The 27,119-nt window shown below is 38.7% G+C and overlaps 1 protein-coding gene across 4 annotated transcripts in view; it reads left to right on the forward strand.

The window, feature by feature from the left end:
• Nucleotides 1–27,119, forward strand: part of CFAP44 (cilia and flagella associated protein 44) — a 105,683-nt gene that overhangs the window by 3,711 nt on the left and 74,853 nt on the right. For 2 of the 4 annotated variants that reach the window (XM_073231663.1, XM_073231666.1), the window contains exons 2-13: nucleotides 4,087–4,191; nucleotides 6,436–6,585; nucleotides 7,119–7,275; nucleotides 10,198–10,360; nucleotides 14,062–14,164; nucleotides 18,245–18,461; nucleotides 20,205–20,319; nucleotides 22,398–22,562; nucleotides 23,886–24,041; nucleotides 24,461–24,508; nucleotides 25,136–25,235; nucleotides 25,918–26,012. In XM_073231663.1, the coding sequence (XP_073087764.1) occupies nucleotides 4,087–4,191; nucleotides 6,436–6,585; nucleotides 7,119–7,275; nucleotides 10,198–10,360; nucleotides 14,062–14,164; nucleotides 18,245–18,461; nucleotides 20,205–20,319; nucleotides 22,398–22,562; nucleotides 23,886–24,041; nucleotides 24,461–24,508; nucleotides 25,136–25,235; nucleotides 25,918–26,012 (1,574 nt within the window). Of the gene's footprint in view, nucleotides 1–2,621; nucleotides 2,758–4,086; nucleotides 4,192–6,435; nucleotides 6,586–7,118; nucleotides 7,276–10,197; nucleotides 10,361–14,061; nucleotides 14,165–18,244; nucleotides 18,462–20,204; nucleotides 20,320–22,397; nucleotides 22,563–23,885; nucleotides 24,042–24,460; nucleotides 24,509–25,135; nucleotides 25,236–25,917; nucleotides 26,013–27,119 lie in introns of those variants that run through there. The other 2 variants (XM_073231665.1, XM_073231664.1) reach the window with 2 other exon arrangements.

Consider the following 27,119-nt stretch of genomic DNA (forward strand, 5'->3'; position numbering starts at 1 on the left):
TACCTGCAAGGAGCTCACAGTCCCGCCGGGGCGGAAGGCAGCCGCGAGCTGGAGAGCCAGTTAGGCGCGGCTACGCCGGGAGCAGGGGTCTGGTGGGAGGGTGGGCCAGTCCGGACATCTTCAGCTTTGAAGATCCCATATCATATTCACTGAGCCTCCGCTGTGTTAAAGAGAATACGGAGTAATTATAGTAAAAGCAACTCCCATTTTTCAGTACCTACTAGGTGCTTTATATAAACCCATGGTTCTTGACCCGGATTCTTATCCCTGTCTGCACAAAAGAATTACAAAGAGAGTGAGACCCTGAGAATGGTATGTTGTAAAAAATTTTTCCAGGGGATCCTAAAATGCAGCCACAGAGAACTATGGAAATAAAAGATCTCATTTAATACTTACAATAGGTCTGCCAGACAACCTATCACCCCTATTTTACAAATAAAAAGAGTAAGAGACCCTAGGGACTTGGCTAAGTTAACCTTTTTCCTTGGCCAAAACCCAAGTTCTGGCTCCAAAGCCTCAGTAGGTTACATACAATTTCCCAATCCTGTTATTCTAAAAAAACAAAAACAAAAATCAAACAGAAACCCTCTATTCCATATCACCGATTATATTGCTTATCTCCAGGAGATGGGAGCCCGGCTACCTGGCCTTCTGGACTGCTTCTCACAGGTTCTTCAGTTGCCTTTTACGACCCAAAAAAGCTAAGAGAGGATCTCAGTATTCTTTCCCCCCAGTGTTGCTATTGCTGGTTCAGAACATGAGACACACTCCTTGGGTTCCAGTACTTTTGTTCACACTGTGCACAACTTGACATTAACTAGGTTTGTGATATTAAAGTTTATTGCATGGTAGTATTAGCCCCCTGAGGGATGTATTATTTATGATAGCACAGGATGAAGTGTGGTCCTTTTGTCTTGACACAAATTTATGTTTTGTTGTGGTTCAAATCCTTTGTTCACAGAGTGCTTGTTACCATAATTGTTTCTTACCCACTTTATGATTAACTTGTGAGTAAATTTAACAGGCTCCTTCATAGAATATATATCCAGTTAACATTCAGTTATAGTATGCTAAAAATAAATGTATTTAGAAAAGAGAAAAATAAAGGGTGGAAAATGACCATGAAGCTTTTATTGGTTGGAATCAGGAAAGAAAACTGTGAGTTTAAATCATTGAGAAGTATTTGCCCTACCACTGCTGGCTCTGAAGGCGGCCATAAGCCAGGGAATGCAGGTGGCCTCTGGAAGCTCAGAACAACCCCCAGGCAGCAAGAAAACAGTCCTACAACCACGTGGAACTGCATTCTGCCAACACCTGAAGGAGCTGGGAAATAGATTCTTCCCAGAGCCTTCAGAAATGCAGGCAGCTGTGCCAGTGCTTTGATTTCATCCTTGTGGGACTCCAAGCAGTGATCCAGCAGAGTCACAGCTGTGCCTGGATTTCTGATTCACAAAACTGGGAGATAATACATGGGTGTTATTTTAAGCTGCTAAATTTGTATGACTGTAACAGTAAACCAAAACAATACCTATTTATAGACTAAAGTGTTAAGCTTGCAGATAAAAATTTTCATCTAGATCTTAATTGATTAGCAATAATAGAGTATCAGTTTAGTTCTGTTAGCAAACCCAATGACTGCCTTATCTCTACTTATCTGGGGCCTGCAGCAGACAACTTAGAGAGTAGTTTAGTTTCCTTCCCTACCTTAAATGTTGATTTTTATCAAGAAAAGCTTTATCTACAATTGCCACTTCAATCCTGGCTATCAGACTGTCCTAGTTGGGCTCAGCTTCAGATGGAAGTGAATCAGTGATTTAGAAGAGAAGTTTATTCTGAGACTATCTTAAAGGAGAATTGTCCATTTCTTCTTAGATTGTAAACGATTTGAGGTCAGGGGCTCTATATTGCTCATCTGTATATCCTCTGCAATGCCTCGCATAATGCCATTTGTGTGTAAGTATGCTCAATAGCTTTAAAAATTGGATTGATTTAAATTATGAAGAACCTTGAAAAATGACAATTTTTGTATATTCGTAGTTATCTGAATGAGTTTATTCATAGTATGTGATAATCTGCAACCAAGCTATAATAAATGATATTGCATAGCAATGCCAATTATTTTAATTATTTAAGTTATTCAATTATTTTAAAATCACTGACTTGTGTAAACATAGAAAGCAAGCCTGTGTGTCCAAACTGGCAGAAATTTGGAAATGCACTGATGATAGAATTTGTATTTTAAGACATCTTGCTATTAACATTTTTCTGTCATTTAATTCCTATTTAGCCCCCAACCCCAGTGGCATATATTTTACAATCAGGTGAGAGGAAGGAAGGAAGGAAGGAAAGAACAACTACTAAAAGGAAAAGAAAACACATCACGCACACGCGCGCGCGCACACACACACACACACACACTTTTAAAAATAAAACATCATCTTGGTAACTCCCAAAAATGACTTCAAAGTACTAACCACAGAATTCAATAACCTGAGTCTTCCTTGATAATAGCTTATAGGGAAAACATTGAGATATTGTACTATTGTCCCCCAAATCAGGAGAGAGTATCATTATGATGTCACTGCAAGGAAACAGATAGAATGAGCCCTAATGTCCAGGGAACCGGAGTAGCAGTCATACTGCATTCCCCACTGATCATGTATTGTATATCGTATCTGCTTTTGGCATACTAGACTTTCTCCAGAGACCAGGAAGATATAATAATGCACTAGTTCAATGAATTCTCATAGCAGCCTTGTAAGTAGTGTTTTCTTCATTTCCACTTTGTATTTGAAGAATTGATGTAAAGTTTAATTAGCTAGTTATGTGCAAGACTGGGATTCAAACCTGAATGCAACCACCAATCTGATTCAGATAGAACTACCATTGTATTCTGCTTGCCAGCCATGCCGCTGAAGAATGTCAAGGAAATATTGGGGTGTTTGGTGTGGAGAAGTGAAGACTTAGAAGGAAGATACAGTAGGTGTTTTCAAAGATAGGAAGAGCTGCAATAGAGAGAGGATGGAGAGAACCTATGTATCACTCCCCTCCTTAACACCCTTCCATGCTTTCAGTTGCCATAGAAATAAACTCTAAACTCCTGAGCACAGTTTAGAGACAATTTTAGGATCTACTCCTGCCTCCTTTTCAATACCCATTTTGCTCTCCTACTCTAGGCAGTAGGTGCTTTCAACCCTTCACAGCCACTGCCCTCTCTGGAGTTCCCTCTGCTTAATACACACTTCCCCATTCTGTGCCTCTATCCATCACCTGTGTCTTCAACAGCTCTTCTTAACCACAAAGCATGGTTTAATGTTCTTGCTATACTTTCCTTTTTGTAGCACTATTAGGTCTTAACTGTTTAATATCTATCTAAACAACAACAACACAAAATGCAGCATCATATCTCTCTAGTTCAGGACTGTAATTTAGTGCCGAACATAAGACTTGAAACAGTAGGTGGCCTCAACAAATATTTTAAAACTGGAAATGATTAGTAACACCGGGGGAATTTGGTGATGGGAAGAGAAAGAGGAAGAGGTGGGGATGAACAGTGTTCATGGAAGGATGGCAGAGGGTTAATTTTTTTTCTTTAATTTTTAAAAAGTGTTTTATTAAGATATTATTGATATACACTTTTATGAAGCTTTCACATGAAAAAACAATGTGGTTACTACATTTACCCATGTTGTCAAGTCCCCACCCATACCCCAATGCAGTCACTGTCCATCAGTGTAGTAAGATGCCACAGATTTACTATTTGCCTTCGGCAGAGGGTTAATTTTAATGGTGACACTTTTAGGGAAAAGGTGGATGTGGGTGGTGTTTCACTGTGGACCTCTGGAAAACCACGATGACTTGTTTGCCTGGAGAAAGGGACTGCTTGAGTATATTTTGCCATACTGCAGAGGTCTCTCGTGGTGGCTGTACCCTCCTGCTGGTGATGTCATCTCAGATAACTGTGCAAACACACAATTATTGACACATGGTATTTGTAGCTTCTGGAGTTTGTTAGGAGGGGAAATATGTTAATGATGTCTGATCTACAGCTTTACCCTTCTCTCTGTCTCAATTTTTCACTTACAGATGAAATGAAGGAACCAGATGATCAGGATACTGATGGGGGGAAATCAGATAGATCAAAGGATGATGGAAAGCAGTCTCAGTGGTCCTCTAAATCCGCATCAAGATGTAAGTAAAAAGTATAATATACACGTAGGGTTTTCATTAAACTTAGGTAAAATAATTTTTAGAGGGTGCATATCTATGTTTATACAACAAAAATGGTTGTTTAATTCCCTTACTAAACTCTAAGTTTTTTAAGAGCGGAGTCTGTGTTTTAATTGTGTTACCTCCAGCTCCTGGCCCTTAGTACTTGCACCATCTCTGTGTTGATAATGACCTATCTGCATATCTGGTTCTGCTCTCTCCTGTGAGGTCTACAAAGTGCTGAATGGACTTTTCTAATACAGTGGAGTGGGAAGGAAGGGACATTGATTTTCAGCCCTGGGTCTGCCACTTAAAGATGCTTAATCTTGGGTAAATTATTTCATCTCTCTGAGCCTCAATTTTCTCACCCATTAAAATGATAAGTGTGAGCTGTCTTAGGATTACATTAGATACTATATGTGAAAGGATATCATAGACTGCAAATAGGAGGAAAGGTGAGGGATTTTGTAATAGGATTTTTAAGAGATGGCTAGCTCTGTCTAACTGGGCATCACGGTGCTAGGTCTCTTAATGGAACCTTGCCTTTTTTAGCTCTAATCCTAAATATAGTTTATATTGTATAATGTATAATATTATTTAAATGTGTATATACACACACATATGATGTAATTTTAATTATTCACCTAGAGCAGATCAGGTCCATTGAATAAAGGGAAGAAGAAACAGAAGCTCATGTATAAAATGATGGGTCATAAAACAGAAATTCCAGTTGGTGTTTCTCTGGAATTGCAGCTGCCATGCCCCACTCCTTGGTCCCCACACTGTGTTTCCTCCTGCCCCCATCCTTGTTCTGTCTCCACTAATCTGTCAGCTCTTCTACCGGCTGGCCCTGCCATCCAGGTTTTACTGGCTTCTAGTTCTATAGAAAATGGAGTTTGTGATTTTGGCTTTCATTGTCAGTGTTGTTTCTAAATCATTTCAAAGAATAGAAAGCTAAACACCGATTTACACTTCAGCCCATACGCTTTCCATCAGTCTGTTTTGGGGTTAAAAAATCATAGAAATCCTCAGTCATCATCATATTGCCTGGATCTGCCGCTTTGCCAGTCTGATTTAATGTGCCTACTCCTTGCCAAGTTAGTTTTTTTCCCCCCAAACTCCACTTTTTTGATCAGGGCCACAACCCTTCTACCAGGCTCAGAATATCCCTTCTTTTTTCATTCTTCTTTTTTTTTTACTTCCTTCATCTGTACTCACTCCCATTCCTATGTTACCATTCCTTTATCGACACGCCGCCATTCTGGATGGAGACCTAACTCATCTAACGGCAGCTTTAAGTTCTTTCCCAGGGGGAGGCCGGCAGATGGAGTGTTAAACTTACTTTATCTCAAGATGGGGAAGTAGTCTTCGACAAGACAGAGCTAAGATACTGTTAAATGGTATTGTTGGGGAGTAGGATTCTCCCCTGGGGGACTTCAGGCAGTGTGACCCATTTAGGTACCCGGGATTATTTTCTGTCCATCCAAATGCATGAATCCTACAGAACCCTGTGCTGTTGTCCAGGTAATTGGCTTGGCCCAGGTTTCCCACTTCATTCATACTGGCCTTGATTCTAATCTTTTACCTTCATCTCAGATCTACTAGGTGGTTTTACTTGATTCTGGCATACTTGCCATTTCTGTCTTGTCCTTTTGAAAGTTCACACAGCCCTTTCACCTGCTTGACACAGTGTGTTGTAGCCATGTTTAGACTTGATCTGAAGGTTGATTTATGCACAGGGCCATTCTACTCCTATTCCAGTTCTCTTTTTCTTCCAGCTTGTCCTGAAGCAAATATTTTAGTTTGTTCCTGGGATATTATTCAGAGTGAAATAGTTATACTCAGAGAACATTATTCCCAATAAACATAATTTATTTTGACGTAAAAGGTCATTAACAAATAACAAATGTTGGTGAAATCAAACTGAATTGAAAAAGTGATAGCAGCATACTAACCAATCTGTCTTTATCTTTTCTTCCTTGCCAGTATGCAGTGATAGGAAATATTTTAGAAATGAAAGGATAATGAAGAGTACAGAAATAAATAAAAAGCCCTTCCTGTGAGTTAAAGTTACATGGTGACCAAATAAAATTATTTTATTTTTCTAGGAATTTTTGACTATTAAAATTCATTCAATTTACAGCACAAATTGGAAGTATGAGCTACTTTGAAAATAAGTCAGCACTTAATTCAAAACCTAGAAATTATTAAAACAAATTATTTTAGCAGTCACTGAGAAAGAAGAAACAGTTTTAGAAGATACCACAGATGAAACATTTACTGAAGGGGAAGAATCATATTTAGCGGGCAATGACTCACATGAGGAACCTTTGGAAAGAAGTTCATCTCAAGATGATTATGTGCAAAGCACTGGAGGTAGGTGTTATTATTTTCTATTAGTAATTCTTATTTTATTTTCTATTAGTTTTATATTAGTAATTGTCTCTGTTTTAAAGACGAATCACCCCAATTGAACAGCTGTAAATCCATAGAAAGAAAATTTTGCAGGATGTGTGGGGGTGATAAGAGGGAAAGCGTTTTATATATTTGATGGGTGATTTTACAGCTCTGGATTTGTATAGTCCATTTCTGAGGAGCACGTACAGAGCTCTCACACTTGGTCTCCTGGTGAACGGATGGTCAAAAGAACGCTCTACCCACATTAGGGGTAATACGTCTTCCTTGGAAGGGGCTGGGAGTCGCTCTTTGAGGCTACCAACACTGTGACCGGAGCACAGCACGCAGGCGGCCCGTCCTCGCACTTGCGCTGGTGGGTGGCACCCTCGGTTTGGGCCACAAGTGGTCCTAACTGCTGGAGCATTGCAGTCAGGATACACTCCTGCCATTGTGAAATACGATTTTAGGATTCACCATATGCTCTTCTTAGTTAAAATGTATAATTTTTTTAGAATCTCGGTATGTGGAAACCTCTGTCCCAGCTGCAGAAGAGGCAGAGGAGGAAGTTAAGAAGAAAATACCTGAGATCTTCTACGATTATACGGAGCTCGTTTCGATGCCTTTTGTGACTCCGGATTTGAACATACCACTGGATCTTCTCACACTTGTGTATCCACCCTGGTTGCATATATATAATTTTGGGATTTTAGCTTCTTAGGTCAAGGGTTGGCAAACTACAGCCCATGAACCAAATCTGGCCTTTGGCTTGTTTTCCTAAATAAAGTTTTATTGGAACACGGCAATGCTCATTCATTTACATTTTGTCAGTGGTGACCATCACTCTGTAAGGGCAGAATTAAGTAGTTACAACAGAGACCATCTGGCACACAAAGCCTGAAATATTTACTAGCTGGCTCTTCACATAAAAGGTTGCCAACCCCTGTTTTGGTGATTCTAAGAAGCTTGGCCCTTAGAGAAATTGAGATAAAAATGCATGATCTTAACTTAATCTAAGCTTTTGTTTGATGCCAAATAATCATAAAGAAATTATGCTTTGCTGGCTGTCCTTCCATGAAGTATGATGTGAAGGGAACTGAAGGCCTCTTAACCCTGTTTACCGCCTCTACCAGCCTGGCATCCCTTTTTCAATGCCTGTCAACTTAAAATCATTGATTGATTGTCCTTGAAACACTGATGTGGCCATGCTCAGGCTTTAGTATTTTCACATTAGTTATCAGATGAGTTATCAGGGAAGACAGTCTTGAGGAGGTAGGGCACAAGATAATAAGTTTTAATTGGTCTAGAGAATAAAAGTCTGTAAATAAGTGTGAAGGTGGTGATGGTTAGCATGGGGATTTATGGTTTGCCATCACTTGACGGTGTTCGGTTTGTAAGGTGGGTAGTTAGTCTCCACGAAGGCCCTCGGCTAGCAATTTAGTGCACCTACTTCAGAGGGGCTGTGGTTATGACCACTGGCTGGCCTTTCATAAAAGGTGGGCTTACAGAGATAGGACAGTGTATTTCTGACTCAATTTTATTTTTTATATAAAAATAAACACCTTATTATTATAGCTCTGACTCTGTTTCAATTCCAGGTGTAACTAAAACAAATTCACCCTGAATCTTGAAACTTGGAGTTTCTCTCTTGAGGGCTTATGTGTGTATGTGTGTATGGTTTTTGGACTCATTACTCATAAAAGTTATGCTTTTTTCTAGTTTTTTTTTTTCCAGTGAGGTGGTTTATCCAAGTCACCCAAAGCATTACCTAAAGTACAAGTGCTATGTTACATTTCCAGACCTACTGCATTATTTCTGTGTGGAGAGGGGTGTGGGAGCATCTGTACTTGGAAAAAGCTTCCCCAGTAGTTTGATTGTGGTGCCTTCTGCAGTCCCCAGCAGTAGGGACCCGCTACTCCAGGTTACAAGGATCTCTGTATTAGAGAGGTATGCCTAGATCCTAAATAATAGAGTCAGAGGGACCTTGACTTTTGCCTTGATATATGAATCCTTTCTCCTCCTGTCAGATGAGTGGCTATATAAGCTACAGACTGTTCTTAACCACTTCCAAAACCAAGGAAGTCACAGAGTAGATTATCCCATTTTTGAATAGCTTACAGAATTAGAGAGCTCTTACAGGCCTTGATCCAAAATCTGCCTCTCTGTAATGACTTAGTCTATTCTCTAGAGTTGGAACAATTATAATCTCTATTTCTTGGAGAAGCTCCAGAGAGGAGCTGTCGTGTATCCCCTATGTACTCTTCTATGAACAGCTTCATCTAGGTCTTCAGATCACAGATTCATTCACATTTCTATATAAAATTCAGTTTTAGGCATTTATGTCTATTTATGTCTTTAAAGTTTATAAAATTCCTCTTTCTTGAACAGAACAAATGCCATGTAATGTTTTCTCTCTCTTTCAATTATAACTATTAAGCAACGAGATAGGTATAGTTACATATAGTTGCTTATAATTTGTATAGAGTTCACAATGGCATTAAATTTTTCTTTTCTTTTTTACATTCTACATATTCTTCTTGTAAAGAAGTCCACATAATTTCTTTCTCTGAAAATACTTATGAATAAGGAGACTCATCTGCAATCAGAATTTTTTTAAATGGAGACTCAAGAAATAAAGATTTCCCCACTGATTCTTCAACTTTTGTGTTCAGCAATAGATTCTTGGAAAATAAGAATCTAGTTATTAAAGATATACTCTGTAATATATTTCATTTGCAGGCCATAGTTTTTTAATAGGTTGATCTCATTTATTTACTTATTATATCTTGGGTTGTATTAATTGGAATGTGAATGTAGTAACAATGTACATTTAAAAGATGTTTCAGAACTCAGACTTTTTAACCTCTATTTTGAATTAGTGGTCTTACTCTATAGCATAAATGCATACCCACATACACACACACTCATCTCCACACCCATACACATTAATGAGCTCAGAAGAGAAATGTTAGCCTATTCATTACATGTATTTTTATATACTGTCCATTAGTCACTTTTCATAATTTGCTCTATGAATTTAATTTCCATTATATTTATGTGAACTTATTACAGTAGTCACATTATTCCTGAATTTCACAAACATGTCAGAATTTTAAACATCTTGTCTTTCAGCATCAAGGAAGAGGCACATAGGATACTTTTACTATATTCAGTCAGCAACCGAGCAGGCCCTGTGAGTGCAAAGCTAACAAAGACCCAGACTTCTTCACACATTATAGTGTGATTTTGTTTTAGCAGGGTAGAGGAAAATGAAATTATTTAGGTGACAACTTTGCTCTATAGTACCCCAATTGAAAGTTTTTCTGTAAACAAAATGGGCTTTTAGGATTTCCCTAGGAAAATTAAAATACTGAGCAACTCAGAGTATGTGAATTTTCATCTAATTTAAAAACAAAGTTGCATTATTAATACATTTAAAAAAAACCCTCTGCATTTCGGAGTAAAATTCAACTACTTCCTCCTTGAATCTTTATCTTAGGGTGTGGATTTAAAAAACATACTTAGTTCTTTGCTTTTCCTGTCTCTAGGGTGGTTACTTTGTTTCACTGCTTTTCCTTAGCAGCTTTCCGGCAGACATTCCTTTGGTTATGACTGCAGAAAGCGGGCCAACCTACAACTTCTGGACAGCAATACCGTGATGTACATAGCTGGGAACCAGCTGATCCTTCTGAATCTGAAAACCAAGGAACAGAGCTACCTGCGAAGTAGCAGCAACAGAGGGATTGGTGTCATTGGGGTATGCCTTCGGTAACTTAGAAGAAAATGCACGGTTTTGGCGGTTTGCTCTGTGCACCAGCCAGACTGTTAGGTGCCAACACCAGGCACGGTATTGTGAGATTACATGTGGTGCACGGTCTGTTCTAAAGCATCTTCAATTCAGTGATTACCACTATTAGTCTCACTGCCATTATCTCCGTGCAATATTGTAATATTATATTACTAATATTGTTATCTCATTTTGTGTATGAGGAAACTGGGGCTAATAGAAGTTAAGTGACTCCCCCAATGTCAGGCAGGTTTTTTTCACATCAGACACTCTGTTGCTGTTCTGACGAAATACTGAGCTGAAAAACACGAGTGATAATTAAAATAATAATTCGAGGTAAGTGCCAGATACGATGTAAGTATATAATTGAACATTAGGAGATGAAGTATAGATTGCATATTCGGTCACTTCAAACAGTCGACAAAGGCTTTGGTGTGACATTGAGCCTGTCTCTTCCTTTCTCAGGCTTCTGCCTCTGTCAGTTGCCTTCTCTCTTGTATCTTCTGTCTCTACTTGCTTCAGCTTTTCTCCTTCAGTGTAACACATGCTAAGTCGACTTGTTCTCTGGTTAAAAGGCCCTCTCTAACCATGCATTATCTTCACTCAGTGAGTTATGATCTTCCCTTTAAGGTCAGGCTTCTGCTGTCTTTATCCCTTGCTGAAGTCACCCTTACTAAGGTGGCTGGTGGCCCTGCTAGTAGCCAAATGTGAGGAATTTGATTAGAGCCCTTTCTAACTGTATCTTACCTGACCTCTCTATACCAGTTGGCCTGAGCTTGCTCCTTGGCTGTTTTTCTACCATGTGCTCCTTAAAGTTAGGTGTTCTACCAGTCACAAACAGCCTGAGGGACACCTCTCTTTGGTGTCACGTGAGGGGCATCTGCTCAGATGAGGGTAGTGAGAGAGTGAGGGGAAGGATTTGGGGTTCATACAAGCAGCAGTTCTATATGAGATGCCCAAGAGGGTTTCTAGAAGGACCATGATCCAAACACAGTGTGTCCTGCTCTTGTCCTTCCTGCCGGGTGTGAGCAGACCAGAGGGAACTAGAAGCTTCTGGGCCCACCTCACCGCACCCTGCTGAGGAGGAGGGCTTCCGGCGGAAAGGCTGATGGGCTCTAACGGAGACACTGGGCCACGTCAGCAGGGAGTAGTGGGAAATACTTTTGATTAGGTTAGCTGGGACCTGACAAGGGCGTTTAGATTAGAAGTGGAGGTGAGTGAGGAGGTTCTGGGGATTCTTGATCTGAGGAGTGAAGCAGGAATGTCAGGGAGAATGGAGAAGGTAAGGAGAATCTGAGGCCCACAAAGAGAACTTAGAAACAGGATATGGTGAGATGAAAGAGTGGGTAATCTCATGCTTGTTTCTTTCTTGAACATCTATCTATATATAGCATGTGTACATGATAAAGTCCCTATTGTCAGGGGCTTTTGTTATAAGACTACTTAATTCAGCAAGAATTTATTATATAACGTGTGTCCAACACTACTCGATGTGCAGGGATTTAAATGGTGAAGAGTTCAGGACCTCTATGAATTCAAATAGTTTAAAATCCATCTAAAGAGATGAGGCCCATATTAAAGAGCAAAACCCAAAAAACCACGTATATACAAGCACATGATACTGTGTGGCCCCAGCTGTGTGCAAATGTCCATGGATCCAATGTGAGGGTCATAGACCCTGCAGAGGGAAGTCATGGGGTATCATGAGCCCTGGGTCCACACCCACATTACTGGCAACACCCAACTCTCACTTATTTCTTATCACATTAAAGCCCATAACCTTTTTGAAAAATTTCTCTTTTTCTACCCTGTTGTATAATGATTTGATTTGTAATCAGTAATTAGAGGTGTAGTGTGGTCAGGAATGCTAACCCAATCCTCATTCAGCTGTGTGTGCACAGGGGCTGTTCCCCATGGGCCCTGGGGCTGTTGGTGCCTGGATTGTGGCGGGGCCTTTTCACATCGCTCACATCACTTCATTTTTTCTGAAACAGTTATCCTTTCATGTATGAGAAAAACTCTTGCATGGCTGTGAGAAGCCTGTGAGAAATGTGTTTTGTTTGGGTCATATAAGCTATCCTCCAGAAAATACAGAGTGTAAAGTAAATGACTTGCTAGTTCCAGGTCTCCACTGAAAATAAAGCAAAACACTGAACTTGACCCCACAGCAGCTTCTGGAAAGGGCAGAAAAATTTTAATTATTATAGACAAGATCTAGACAGATGAAAGATTTGCCTGAAATCCCATTCAGATTTCTGTGACCACATGTCCTACACAACATTCCTTTTAAATAGGGATCTAGAAAGATACAGTCTTTACCCATTTCCCTCTAAGTCCTTGGGATCTACTATTTTTTAGTTCCATTTTCTTCTTGGCTTCAACACCTGGCTTGAGTCCTCACTCTCATATATATCAGCTGTATAACTGCAAGTTACTTAACGTCTCTGTGTCAGTTTCCCAGTCATGGGAATGATAATGGTATCTGGGCTCAGGAGGTTGATGTGAGACTTAAGAGAATTAATCAATATGAAACTTAGTGTCTGGCCCATAGTAAGCACTCAGTAAATGTTAGCTGTGCTCTGCATTATCATTATCTCACTGAGTGTCCATCCTCTAAATGGAAGCCTTGTTTGAGTTGAAGTGATGGGTATTTACTTGAATGGGAGAATTAAAGGCAACTTGTCAGCAGGAGTCCAGTCTATCATAGGTCTGATGGCCCCATGTGCGGAGGGAAAAAGTGCTACTTATCTTGGGTACCAGGACTTCCAGGGCTTTTTATATCCAAGGAAAGCTCCTTTCTCCTGGGTATGTAATCAGGAGTTGTGAAACAGTAACAAACAGAATTTCTAAAAGTACAAAATGTGTTTTAAATAGCTTATATTTATAACAGCCTATTTTTATTTTTATTTGTATTTTTTTGGCTGCTTTTTTACCAATGAACAAAAAAACAGGACAACATACGATTCTATCCAATTTATATGGCTATCATTTGAAATGCTGACATAAATAGTTTACCCAAGGAATATTTAGTATATTTTTCTCTGCATCTGGCTTGGAAATATTGTCTTTCTCACTTATAATAAGTTTACATTCATAGGTGGTAAGTTTGTCCAAGGTGAAAAATTTTAAACATAACCTACTCTGGAAACATGAATTTTTCTATACAAAAACTTAGGTTGATTTATATGCAGGGGAAACAATTCATCTAACATAACTGTTCTCAAAGAGTGCTCCCTGGGTCAAACAGCAACACCACCTGGGAACTTGTTAGAAATATAGATGCACATTCTCAGGTTCCAACCCTGGTTTACTGAGTCAGAAACTCTGGTGGTGGGGTTTGCAATGTGAGTTTTAATAAGCCCTCCCAGGGATTCTGATGGACGCTAAAGATTAAGAACCACTGTTCTAGCTTTTCTGTTGGCAATTTAAAAAGTTGTAGTTTGAAATGACTCTATTAATAAAAGTAAAATTCAAATTAGTGTTCTTCTAGTTTTCCATTAAAATGATATCCATCATCAAGTATTTATCAGATGTCCATTTTTTCAGTATTCTATTGGAGCAGATTCCAAAAAACAAATGATAAAATAACAGATGCTAAGTATTTCATTAATAGGACTATTTACATGAAAATCTTCCTTTTAATATTTTAGTGAGACTTTATTTTTTTATAGGTTCACCCTGATCAAACATACTTCACAGTAGCTGAAAAAGGAATTTTTCCAAAGATTATCATCTATGAATATCCTTCTTTGAGGCCCTACAGAATCCTTCAAGGTGAGTCCAGGAATCTTTAACATACCATGATCCAGGTTGACAGCAGTCTGAAGAAGATGTAGCATTGTTGTAGCAGCGAGGGTCCTCCAGAGAAACAGAACTCATGGGAGAGAGAAAGAAGTGTATTTACAGGAATTGGCTGATACAGTTATGGGAGCTGGCAAGCCAGAAGTTTGTAGGACAGGCTGGCAGCCTGGAAATTCTAAGGCTGGAGTTGGTGCTACATCTTCAGGCAGAAATTTCTTCCTCAGGGAAACCTCAGTTTTGCTTTTGATGACTTTGAACTGACTGGATGAGGCTCACCCAGATTATCAAGGATAATGCCCTTTACTTAAAGTCACCTGACTATAGATGCTGACTGCACCTACAAAACACCTTTGCAACATCTATATTAATGTTGAATAGAAAAAACGTAACCATCACAATTATCTTACAATTCTGTTTTCCATGTAATAATAAATTTCAATAATCAGTTTTTTAAAAAGACTTCTTTTTTTCAGAGCAGTTGTAGGTTTACACTAAAATTGAGGGGAAGGTTGAGAGATTTCCCATATACACTGTACCCCCACACCAGCATAGACTCTTCACTATCAACATCACTCATCAGAGTGGAGCATTCATCACTGAGGATGAGCTCACATTAGTACAATATGATCACCCAAAGTCCTTAGTTTCCCTTAGTGTTCCCTCTTTGTGTTGTTTTTCCTATGGTTTACACAAATGTATAATGACATATGTCCATCATTATAAGGCTATACAGAGTATTTTCACTGTCCTAAAAATCATCTGTGCCTCAGCTATTCATACCCACCCTCCCATGACAACTATGGATCTTTGTATTGTCTCCATAGTTTTGCCTTTTCCAAAATGTAATATAGTTGGAATTGCACAGTATGTGGCCTACTCAGAATGTCTGATTTTACTTGGTTATATGCATTTAAGGTTCTTCCATGTCTTTTCATGGCTTAATAGCCCATTTCTTTTTAATGATGAGTAACATTCCAGTGTCTGGATGTACCACATTTTATTTATCTATTCACCTATTGAGGGACATCTTTGTTGCTTCCAAATTTTGGCAATTATGAATAAAGCTGCTATAAACATCTGAGTGCAGATTTTTGTGTAGGCATACATTTTCAACTCCTTTGTTAAATACCAAGGATCATAATTGCTGGACCCTATCATAAGAATATGTTTAGTTTTGTAAGAAACTGCCAAACTGTTTTCCAAAATGGCTGCACCATTTTGCATCCCTATCAGCAATGAATGGGAGAGAGTTCCATTGCTCCACATCCTCACCAGCATTTGATATTGTCACTGTTCTGGCTTTTGGCCATTCTAATATGTGTGTGGTGGTATCTTGTTGTTCTAATTTGCACTTCTCTAATGACATGCAATGTGGCACATCTTTTCACATGCTTATTTGCCTCAGTGTTTGAAGAGGTCTCTGTCACTTTTGAAGGATAATTTTACAAAGTTCCTTCTGGCTTTTTACAGGAGTTTTTCTTTACCTCTTGTATTCTGTAGTTTTTTGGACACTTATCCTGGTTGGTGTTCTCTGAGATTCCTGAATCTGTCATTTGGTGTCTGACATTAATTTGAGGGAAATTCTCAGTCATCATTGTTTCCCGTATTTCTTCTGTTTCTTTCTTTCTCTTTTCTACTGGTATTCCCATTATACATAAGTTACATCTTTTTGTAGTTGTACCACAATCCTTGGATATTCTGTTCTGTTTTTACAAGTCTTTATTCTCTTTGCTTTTTGCTTTTTGAGGATTCTGTTGATATATTCTGTAGCTCAGAGATTCTTTCCCCAAGTGTGTTCAATCTTTTAATGAGCCCATCAAAGACATTCTTCATTTCTGTGTCTGTGTTTTTTGTATCTCTAGCATTTCTTTTTGTTCCTTGTCAGGATTTCCATCTCTTTGCTTACATTGTCCCTCTGTTCTTGCATGATGTCTACCTCATCTGTTAGAGTCTTTAGCTTATTAATCATAGTTGTTTTAAATTAGCAGTCAGGTAATTCCAACATCCCTGCCATATCTGCTTCTGATGCTTGCTCTTGTCTTTTCAATCTGCTTTCTGCCTTTTGGTATGTCTTGTAATTTTTTCTTGATAGCCAGACATGATGTACTGAGTAAAAAGAACTGCTGTAAGTAGGACTTCAGTGGCATGCTATTAAGGTGTTGGGGAAGGGGAAGCATTCTTAGTACTGTGATTAGGTCCAAGATTTTTAGTGAGACTATGCCTCTGGATTGTGAACCTCACAGATATTTCTCAGCATTTCCCCTGCTTTGGTGGGACAGGATGCCTGGAGTGTGCTGGGTATGTTTCCTTTCCCAGTGTCTTGCCAATGGGTTTCAGCCACAGGCAAGTTCACTATGGATTCAATGAGACTGGAAAATGACAATGGAAAGTTCTTGGGGTGAAAGGGTTTATACCCCTTTATTCCCACCAAGGCAGGTTAATCACTAGAATCCTGTCCATTTCAGAGAGAGTCTGCATTCAGCAAGCTGTCTGGGCCTCTCTGCCGTCACAGCTGTCCCAGTCTCTATCCTCGGCACTGCCACCACTCCAGTCTCTGCTCTCCTTCAGCTTTGCAGCCATGCAGCCATCCCACAGTGTCACCCAGAGCACTGGGCAGAGCTCTTTATATAGAGTCACTAGCAACATATTGCCCACAGGTGTGCTGTGAGCTAGCCAACCAGGGCCAGGTGAGAATCCCGGCCACAGGAACCTTTACTTTATCCACACCCAGGTTAGCTAGGCTCTGATAATGCTTCAGCCAGCTGGGCTCTGGTTAACTAGTTTCCCCTGCTGGCAGACTTTATTAGGAAGAGCCATGTGCTCTCATGTATTTCAAATGTTTCTTTTTCCCTTTCCCATGCCTCATGCTTGAGGGTATTTTCCAGATATTTACTTGGGGAACCTGGTCAAGTTACTGGGTAAATCTCACAATATTTTGGGGGCCACCTTATGACTGGGCCCCCCTGGAGTTTTTAACTCAGAGTTGTGTACCCTGAGCCTCCAGCAATTTTGTCAGTTACAGTTCAGGTTTTACAAGCGGCAGTGGTTCCCTCCACTCTTCCTGCTCCTGAGCCTCTGCTCTGGTAAGCTGCTGTGGATAAAGTGAAGGTTCCTGTGGCCAGGATTCTCACCTGGCCCTGGTTGGCTGGTTCACTACACACGTGTGGGCAATGAGTTGTTACTGACTCTCTATGAAGAGCCCTGCCCAGTGCTCTGGGTGATACAGTGGCAGGGCTGCAGGCTGCAGGAGAGCAGAACAGAGGCTGGAGTGATGGGAGCCTCAAGGACAGAGCCAGAGGACGGCTGTGCGGGTAGAGAGGCTCAGAGGCAGAGACTGGCTTCCTGCATGCAGAGTCGCTCTGAGTGAACAGGGTTTTAATGATTGACCTACCACTGTGGGAATACAGTTGGGTATAACCCTTTCAGTGCAAGAATGTTTTACTGTCATTTCTTTGGTCACATTGAATCCATAGTGAACTTGTCTGGGGCTGAAACCCATTGGCAAGACAGCTGTAAATCTCTTTATTCACCTGTTTATCTCTCCCGTCTTGGGGGTTGTGGTCTGCCCTGTGTCTTCCCCTCTCTTGTGGATTCTTGTTGACTTTTTTTCAATCTGTTCAGCTTTTTACATGTTGTTAGGTTGATTTGTTGTTTAGGTGGCTTCCAAACTTCTTATGTGCATACATACCTGGAAACCTGTTTTTCTTTGTGATTTTTTTGCTGGCAAATTTTAAGTTGTAGATATTTCTTTCTGCTATCTAGCACACTTCTGTGTCCTCCTTTCCCCACTTCATAAAATGGAATATGTTCTCAGTTTTTCCTCATCCAAAATGTGATTAATATTTCTTCACCCTCCCCTCTCATATCGTGTAATTCATTCTAAAGCCAATGGTCAGAGATGATTTTGATTTTGGAATTGTTTCTTTAGGGAATTCTTGGAATTATCCCACCAATATATATCACCAAGGGCTCTATTTCTCTCTTTTAAAAAAATAATATATTTTGAAAATGAAATGTTGTCCCTGTTCATTAGATTTCCATTCATCCTTTCAGATGGGACTGAGCTGAGCTATGCTTATGTGGACTTTAACAGCAGTGGCAACTTGCTGGCTTCTGTTGGTGGCAACCCTGATTACACACTGACCATCTGGAACTGGAAAGAAGAGCAGCCCATACTGAGGACAAAAGCTTTTTCTCAGGAAGTTTTTAAGGTTACTTTCAATCCTGACAATGAAGAGCAGCTTACTACATGTGGATCAGGCCACATCAAGTAGGTTGTGCGACCAGTCCAGGTGCTAGTAGATTATCATAAGCATGTTTTCTAGGAGGATCAACCAGCTGAAGTTTTTTCTGATGATGTTAACATTAGGATAATTTTAAAATGTGTTATTTTCAAAACTGTACTGCAGGTTTTCTAATTAGACATGGGTATTTTATTACTGAAGACAGCATAGATTTAAAAAGGGCTTTTAAATTTAGCCTGCTACCTTCTAGTAGGCTTCATCTCCTTAAAGAGTTTGTGTGTCTTACTAATATTGGCACGGTGTTTCCAAATTCACATTAAACTCTCAGACCCACTGTAAAATATGTTGTAGCAATATTTTATCACGGACAAGTCATTTTGATGTCTGTGAATTCAGTCTTTACCTGTAAAACAAGAATTATAACAAAATCATTTTTGACACAGGACCTTCAGTACTAAATGGTAGCCAACCCTACTCTTGAGCTCAGGTCTCTGACTCTAACTTCTATATTTTTTCAATATATCATACTCTGGTCTATATCCAGGATGGAATGATTTTGTCTCTCTATTTTTGTTCTACCCTGTCTTATGCATTTATTTAACAACCTTCTACCACTCTCCTCAAGCTGCCCATAACTTGATTCCTACCATCTCTTTATGAGAAAGATGTTTTTTACCTATCCTAAATTCATCTGATTCCATTTTAAACCTGGTCCTTTTCTTATTCGTTCACTAGAAATACATAATAATTAAACAGATTCTTAAATGTAATCTTGGAGGAATTATCAAATTTATTTATTCTATGCTAGCTATAGGCTACAAATGTCCAGTTCCTTACATTTTCCCATCATATAGTAAAGTGCATTTTTCTATGGACTCTATCTTTGGTGAAAGGTAGGCACTGACCAATTTCATGTGTGAAGTGCTATAATAAAAACACAGAGCATGTGGAAACACATGATCATGGGACATATCATAGCCTCAGAGGAGGATGTTGGTCATTGAGACTTTGGTTACAGTTAGAACAATGCTTCTGATACCATTCATTATATATTTTACATCCAGTCAATAGGCCAGACTCTTTTCTCTACATGGTTTTCATCATTGTGACTATTCACTCATTTAAACTATTAATAAGAAACTATTAATAATAACTAACATTTATTGATTCTATGGGCTAGGTACCATTCTAAGAGTCTTTCAGTAATTCTACTAGGTGGGTATTACTAACATTCTCATTTTGTATGTGAGAGAATGAAGGCGCAGTGTGATCAAGGAAATCACTAGAAGTTATACAGCAAATAAATTTAAATCTTTGGGGAAACTTTTATATCCTCTTACATAGTACTATGTAATAGAACTTTCTGCCAGGGTTGAATGTTCTGTGCTGTCCAGTCTAGTAGACACTTGCCACATGTAGCTGTTGAGTATTCAAGACAGGCTGGTGTGATGAAAACACTGGTATTTAAATATTATTTAATGTTAATTACTTTAAATCTAAATTACAATAGTCAAACTTGGCTAGTGGCTACCGCATAGCACAACACAACTCTAAAATATAAGAGTCACGAGACAGGGTATTTCTTTTTTGTCTGTTTTGCCCAATTCTGATTCATATTGCCTAGTATTTTGCCTGACAGATCATTGATACTTAATACATATTGTTGAGATGAATGAATAAATGAATAAACAAATACTATGACATATGTAGATACATGGGAGATGCAGCTTCTTTGAGGTATATTAAGTCTCCTTCTTGTTTGTTTGCAGGTTCTGGGAAATGGCTCTAACATTCACTGGTCTCAAGCTTCAAGGTTCACTAGGTAGATTTGGCAAAACAGTCACTACTGATATAGAAGGTTACATGGAGCTCCCACATAGGAAGGTGAGTATCTGCTATTCTACATAATAAAGTTTTGTTTTCAAGTGACCTTGTCATTCTTCTGTTATAATATGGAAGCACATTGTAGATTCCCAAAAGCACTGCCAATGTTAGTAATAACAGATACCACAATCATAAATGAACATTTAATTTAGCCTCAGATTATCAATTTTAATGTATTTCTGTGAAATTATAATCCATATGTACACATCATTTTGTTTTTACTAAATATTATCCACAGATATATAAAGTATGCAAGAATTTTGACTATATTAACATAGTGATACACTTGTCACTTTTAATTATGTCATGGAGTTGCTATGTTTATAATTTTGTCTTTTCCCTCTCTTTTCTTTGCCATGATGCTCCAAGAGGACCTGCTGGGTCAAAGGTTATATACAGTCTTGTGGCTTTGGTTTTTATTGTTAGATTATTATTTAGGAAGACTGAGTCACTTTGCTGCAGCATCTGCAACACTAACTTTAATCTGTTAGTTTATTCTTTAACAGAGTTAGTTTATTTCCTCTCTTCCTCTGACAAAATTTATAAGAATGTTTCCTGTAGGAGTTTTCTATTAATATTGTACTTGGCTTCCTATTAGAATGAGTTAAATAGTGTTGTGATCATCCCAATAATAAGTAAATGCCAGCGTATAGATACTACTCTGAGGAACCATATGGTCTGTATCTACCTAGTGAAACATTCTCTATTCAAAATCACAGTAAATGGGAGGAAACAAAAAGCCTCAGGTGCTGGCTGAATTGCATATCTAAACCTAGAAGATGATCAAATCATTCCAGCTTCAAATTCTGAATACAAGTGGGCTGAGGCTTAAGAATAGGTAAAATAAATATGAACAGGTAAGCTGAAGAGGTAGGAAAGACTGGGTAAGGTCTAAGTTACTCTAGGTGAGTGGGAAATGGGGGTGTGGAATCCCAGAGCAGGGGCAGACAAGGATTAGATCAGTTTCCCAAAGGGCATTTTATGGAACTTAAGTCTGCACAGAAGCCCTATGAAAATAAGACTTCCCTGGTCAAATTCCTTTGTATTTAGAAATTCCTCTAGGTGATTACCAATGAACATTTCTGTATTAAAGCTACCATGGGATCCTAGAGAAAATAAACTTGTTTGACTTTATATCGTAGCATATGTCTTCTGAGGCAGTGTTAGTTAGAATAGAAATTTTAAGTCACAGTGCCTGGTTTAGAATCCTGACTCCTCAGGGTAATTTTGAGCAAGCTACTTAACTGTTGTGTAATTTAGTTTTTTCGTTTGTAAAACGGGGATAATAGTCAGGGCTCCCATTGGCCCATATGGTTCCTTTGTGTGAATGAGAAAAACTGTCTTCTGGGAAAATAAAGTACCCAACCTGCACAATTGTACATTGTATCCCCAATAAATGTGTCCAGTTAATATGGTTTTTAGTATTAAATAACTTAATGTATGTGAAGTGCTCAAGCGGTGCTTGTCACAGAGTCTTCACCCCATTAGATTAGTTATTGTGGAATACCAGGTAAACATCCTAAGAACTCGTGTTTCTCAGTACTTACTTTGGGAGGTACAGGATTAAATGGATTAATATTTAATTAATGGAATGGTGGTTTCAAATGATTATCCTTGTTTGAAACTGGATACTGTTATTCTGTAGTCTGAGTTCAGTAAAGGCATCATGGCTCATCAAACTTTGTAACATTTGATATTATCATTCTTAAAAAGTAGAATCGTCTCTGTCAAAAACTTTAAACATGTCTCTGACTTCTAATCCAGTAATTGCACTCCAGGACTGTGCCTCTAAGAGACGTACAAAGAAATCTGTTACCGATACACTTAAAAAATTACTAGCAACATACAGTCTAGTCACAATGTTGTAAAACTATGTACAACATTAGGAGGAAATATATTAAAATGTGTTTAGCGGTAGTTTCTGAGGTAGTGAGTTTTCACTCCTGTATTATTTTTCTTGATTATGAAAGTAAAAATTTTAAGTAATATTTAAAAAATAATTGTCCTCTCCTATTTGAGGCAGAAATATACATGTGTCTGTTTTAATGTGCATTCCCTCCTTTCCACATACCTGCTAGGTGCTGTCAGGGTCAGAGTGGGGCAACATGCTGGTTTGGGAAGGTGGCCTCATCAAAGCTGAGCTCTGTCGAGCTGAAAAGAAATCCTGTCACCAGGGCCCCATTAACCAGATCATGCTGGATGAGGGTGAGGTTATCACCGCCGGGTCTGACGGATGGGTCCGGGTGAGTGCTTTTGGACACTTGGACAGTAGCACCACAGACCCTTGCAGATCACCCTACTGGCTCTATCAAATTTTTATTTCTCACAAAGTTCACTTTATGAAGGAGATTGAGCCCATTAATGACTCCCAGGGTCAGCTCACTTTAATAATGCTTCTCTTGTGGTAAACCCTTAAATTCTAGTCAAAATTTATAGCATCTCAGCACTGAAAGCTTCTGAGGGGAACTTTAGTAGTTTTGATCCCACTGTTGAAATAGTAGCTTCAGAAAATGAAAACCCACATTAGCACAATATAAATAGTGGACACAGGTGTCCTTCCAAAATGCCTGGTATGAATAAGTCATTTCTAGGGACAAAAAACCAAACATTGTGAGCTATTTTTTATTGAGTTTGCAAATTAGAAATACACTCAAAGCTGAGCTGATAGGTTTGCCTGTAGATGCTTCCCACCCCTTGCTCCTTACACCAGTGAGCTCTCTCATCCTCACCTTTAATACTCTCCTGTCCAAAGTGTGGGACCACTGCTCCAGCATCTGAGTTCCCCTGTTGTTCCCTTGCTGTCACACCTCTTCTCCCACCCACCCATGTGGTTGTTCCCTGCTCTTGCTGGCGAGCCTGGAGTTCTGTGATTTGCCTTGTGTTCCCCTTGCTATGCATTCCTAGGGGAGCCTTTCATGAGACAGTGGTAGTATGTTCTGGACATTCTTTAGGAAGTATTATTAGCAGACTGTGTATTGTTTTTAAACAGTCTGGTCACTTCGATACCTACTGAGCTCACTATTTCTAATAATTGTTTAAGCCATATCTCCCACAGTCTGTCCTCTTACCATTAGCTTTTGAACTAAAGTATACAATTTTACATTTACCATATTAAATTTAATCTTGTTAGATTTTACTCATTGCTCTGGGAGGTGCTTATGTCCTTTATTTTGTTATACAGTATATTCACTATCCTTCCAAGATACATGTAACCCTAAAAGTCAAAATACCAAGTGGAGGAAAACCTCAAGAGAAAAACAGATATTTCACAGAGGATACTTTCCTGAACACTGCTAATTTCTAAGCTTGCCTCCCTTTACAAAGTCTGTTGTATTTCCTCACTAATCTCTTTTAATACAAGGGCAACTGTGATAATTTATTATCCCCCAGTTCAGAACAAAATCCCAGGGGTTGCCTGTTGGCTGGTGTCCTATGCTTACTCATTATTAATTTTCATGAAAGAAAAAGAAAGGACTTTTGAAAAAAATGGGTTCATTTTCTGGCTTAGAAAATATAAATTCAGAAGCTGGAGATTGATGAAAGTATTTTCTTATTAATTTTTTAAGATATGGGATTTTGAGACAATAGACACTGCTGACACTACCGATGATACTGGATTGTTAGAGATCGAGCCCATTAATGAACTTCAGGTAGACAAGAATGTCAAACTCTTCTCTATGATAAAAATGAATGAAACTGGAAATAACTTTTGGTTGGCTCAGGTAAGTCACACTCCTCTCTTGGCTCTTTAAAACTGGCTGGACATAAAATTAGATTCATAGTATAATTTATTGTCACTAAAAGTCCATTTTACTATTAAGACTACTATTGATACTTCAAAGAAGAATTCCTGAATTTTGGTATTTAATAGACCTGTATTTCATGTACAGATAACCACATAGGGGTATTTTATTCTATTAGATTGACTAAAAGTATCATGAGATTGCTCTGTTTATTGTGCAGGTGTGTTCTAAGCTGTATAGAAGTTGCTTTTGTTAAATTTCAATCTGACTTTAAAATATATGTAAGCTTTTGGTATAATTGTCCTTACTTTAACTAGATCTTAGGAAGAAAGGTCTTTCAATCTGATGAGAGTTCAAAGTAAAAGAATGTATTATTATGTATTTAATTTTAATTTTAGGATGCCAGTGGAGCAATATGGAAGCTTGACCTTAGTTTTTCAAATATTGTAAGTTGCTTGTTTTCCTTATATTTTCCTAATTTTCATAATAAAATCCATTATTCTTCTTTAAAAGATACTTTTTTTTCTCCATATTTGATCACTGTTCCCATCAAAAACATGTTCCCTGAGTCCTGCTCCTGAGAATTCTTTCCTCCTACCTCCCTCCTGTTTGTGATTTTACAGGAAAAGGCCTATCTCATAGGAAAACCTGCCAGAAAAGTGACAGTGCAATGCCTAAAACTGTATAGTGCATCACAGTTTTCATAGACAAATGGCATTTCCATTTGTTTATCTCGTGTGACCCTCAGACCTGCCCTGCTTAGCAGGCAGGCAGCTGCCATCATCTCTTTGAGGAAGAAATGAAATTGGCCTTTGAAGTGACTTGTGCCAAATCACACAGCCAAATGAAAGGCTACTACTCTGTTTCTCCTAATTCCAAAGTCCAGCACTCTTTAAACCTATTATGCTTTTTCTTATATTCAGTGTATATTCAGTGAAATACATATATTTCAATGTATATTCAGATATAATATCACATGTGTTATAGGGTGCTATTTGTGTTTAGTTAAATTTGACCTTAATTCTATGTTAACTTATCTTTGAGATCTAAGGACCTCTGTCTTTTATTATCAGACCCAAGATCCAGAATGCCTCTTCTCCTTCCACTCTGGAGCCATCGAAGCTGTGGCTGTCTCTCCGCACACTTACCTCATGGCCACTACTGCCTTGGACTGTGAGTAGGAACTCTTAATGAAAATGTATCTGGCACTTTTTCTTTTGTTTTCAAATACAATTTTTTATAAGTGTTTGATTAAAAGCATTTGAGAATTTCTCCAAAAGGGAAGCCTCTTGATACCAGGGAGGTAAGTTTTTTCAGAGGGTCACAGGGGAGAGAACCCAAAATACCACAACCCTGTGTACTGAGAGGAAGGACACACCAGTAGTTACTCAAGAAAACACTGCTCATTTTGGTATTATCCACAGCCGTGCTTTCCTTTTCTTTCCAACTCCTCTCTCCTCCATTTACCATGAATCTGTGTGGACTGTGCAGGAGGGAAACTGATCCAGTCAGTCATCAGTTGTTTTCTTTATTCTTCAATGTTTACAAACTACCTGGTTGAGGGTAAATGGATACATTATTTTTTCTATTTGTTTTTATTGAAATATGGTTGATATACAATACTATATTGGTTTCAGTTATACAACCTAGCAATTTGATAATGATTTACATAGTAAATACTCAACATGGTATGTGTAGTTACCATCTGTCACCAAAGATATTAGAAAGGCTCCTAGATCATTAGTTGATCATTTGTGAAATTTCTTGTTATATTGCTCAACATGTAAAGTGAGCCAAAGTTATTTAAAAGACGCTATGTATATAATTAGTTTATTTTAAAACTGTCTTTCTATAGGCTCTGTTCGAATCTATGATTTTGCTAGCAAAACTCCTTTGGCTCAAATGAAATTCAAACAAGGAGGTACAGCCCTCACTTGGGTACCCCAATTGGTGAGTCTGTTATTATAAACGAACTTGTACTAGAATCTATTGGTCAATATGATATATCAGTGCCAATTTTTTTGGAAATGCAGATATTTTCTGACTCTGGGTTTTAGAGAAGAATAAACATTTTAATTTAGGATTTCCATCATGTTCTAAGAGAATAAACTATTGTGACTTTGCTATTGTGGTTTTGGTCCCATTTTAATTAAATCAATTTTCATGCCACCTGCTGATTAGTAATAGTTCCATATTGCAAACTAATTACCCAACAGAACTTTGGGTATCCTCTATCTGTCTGATTCTGATTTCATTCGTTCTATTTATATTTCCAGTATGCCTATAATGTGCTGGGTCTTGTTCTACATTCTGGGAATATAGCAATGAACAAAAAGACAAAAATACTTGCTCTCATAATTCTTATACTCCAGTGGAGACAGGAGGCAGAGATAGACATAAACAAAATAAGTAAAATATGTGATATGTTAGATAATAATAATAAAAGCTATGGAAAAAAATTAGGTAGAGATAGGGAGTTGTTCCAGTTATCCATTGCTGTGTATTAAACTACCTCAAAATGTAGCAACAAAAAAAGCAGTCATTTTATTTTGCCCATATACTCTGTGGACTGGGAATTCAGACAGGTGGACAGGGATGGATTATCTCTGCTTCATAGTGACTGGGGCCCCAGCTGGGAAGGCTTGAACGGTTGGGGCCCGGAATCATTTAAAAGCTTCTCCACAAGTTTGACAGCTGGCTTGAACCCTGGATTAAACTGGGATGTCAACAGGAGTGCTTACCCAATAGTGTCTCCATGTGGCTTGGGCTTCCTCACAGCATGATGACCTCAGAGCAGTTACGCACTTCTTAACATGACAGCTCAGGGCTCTAAGATCCAGTGTTTCAAGAAACAGGCAACACTGCTAGTCTTTCAGGACCCAGCCTAGGAAATCACATAATGTCACTTGTACCACACTCGATTAGGTGAAGCAGTCATGAGCCCCACCCAGATTCAAGGGGGAAGGGGCTTAAACCCCATCTCTCCATGGGATGCATATCAAAGAATTTGTATCCATGTTTTAAAAATGTCATGGGAGTTCTTGGGGAATGTCTTAA

Source organism: Manis javanica, chromosome 3, assembly GCF_040802235.1.
Source record: "Manis javanica isolate MJ-LG chromosome 3, MJ_LKY, whole genome shotgun sequence".
NCBI lineage: Eukaryota > Metazoa > Chordata > Mammalia > Pholidota > Manidae > Manis > Manis javanica.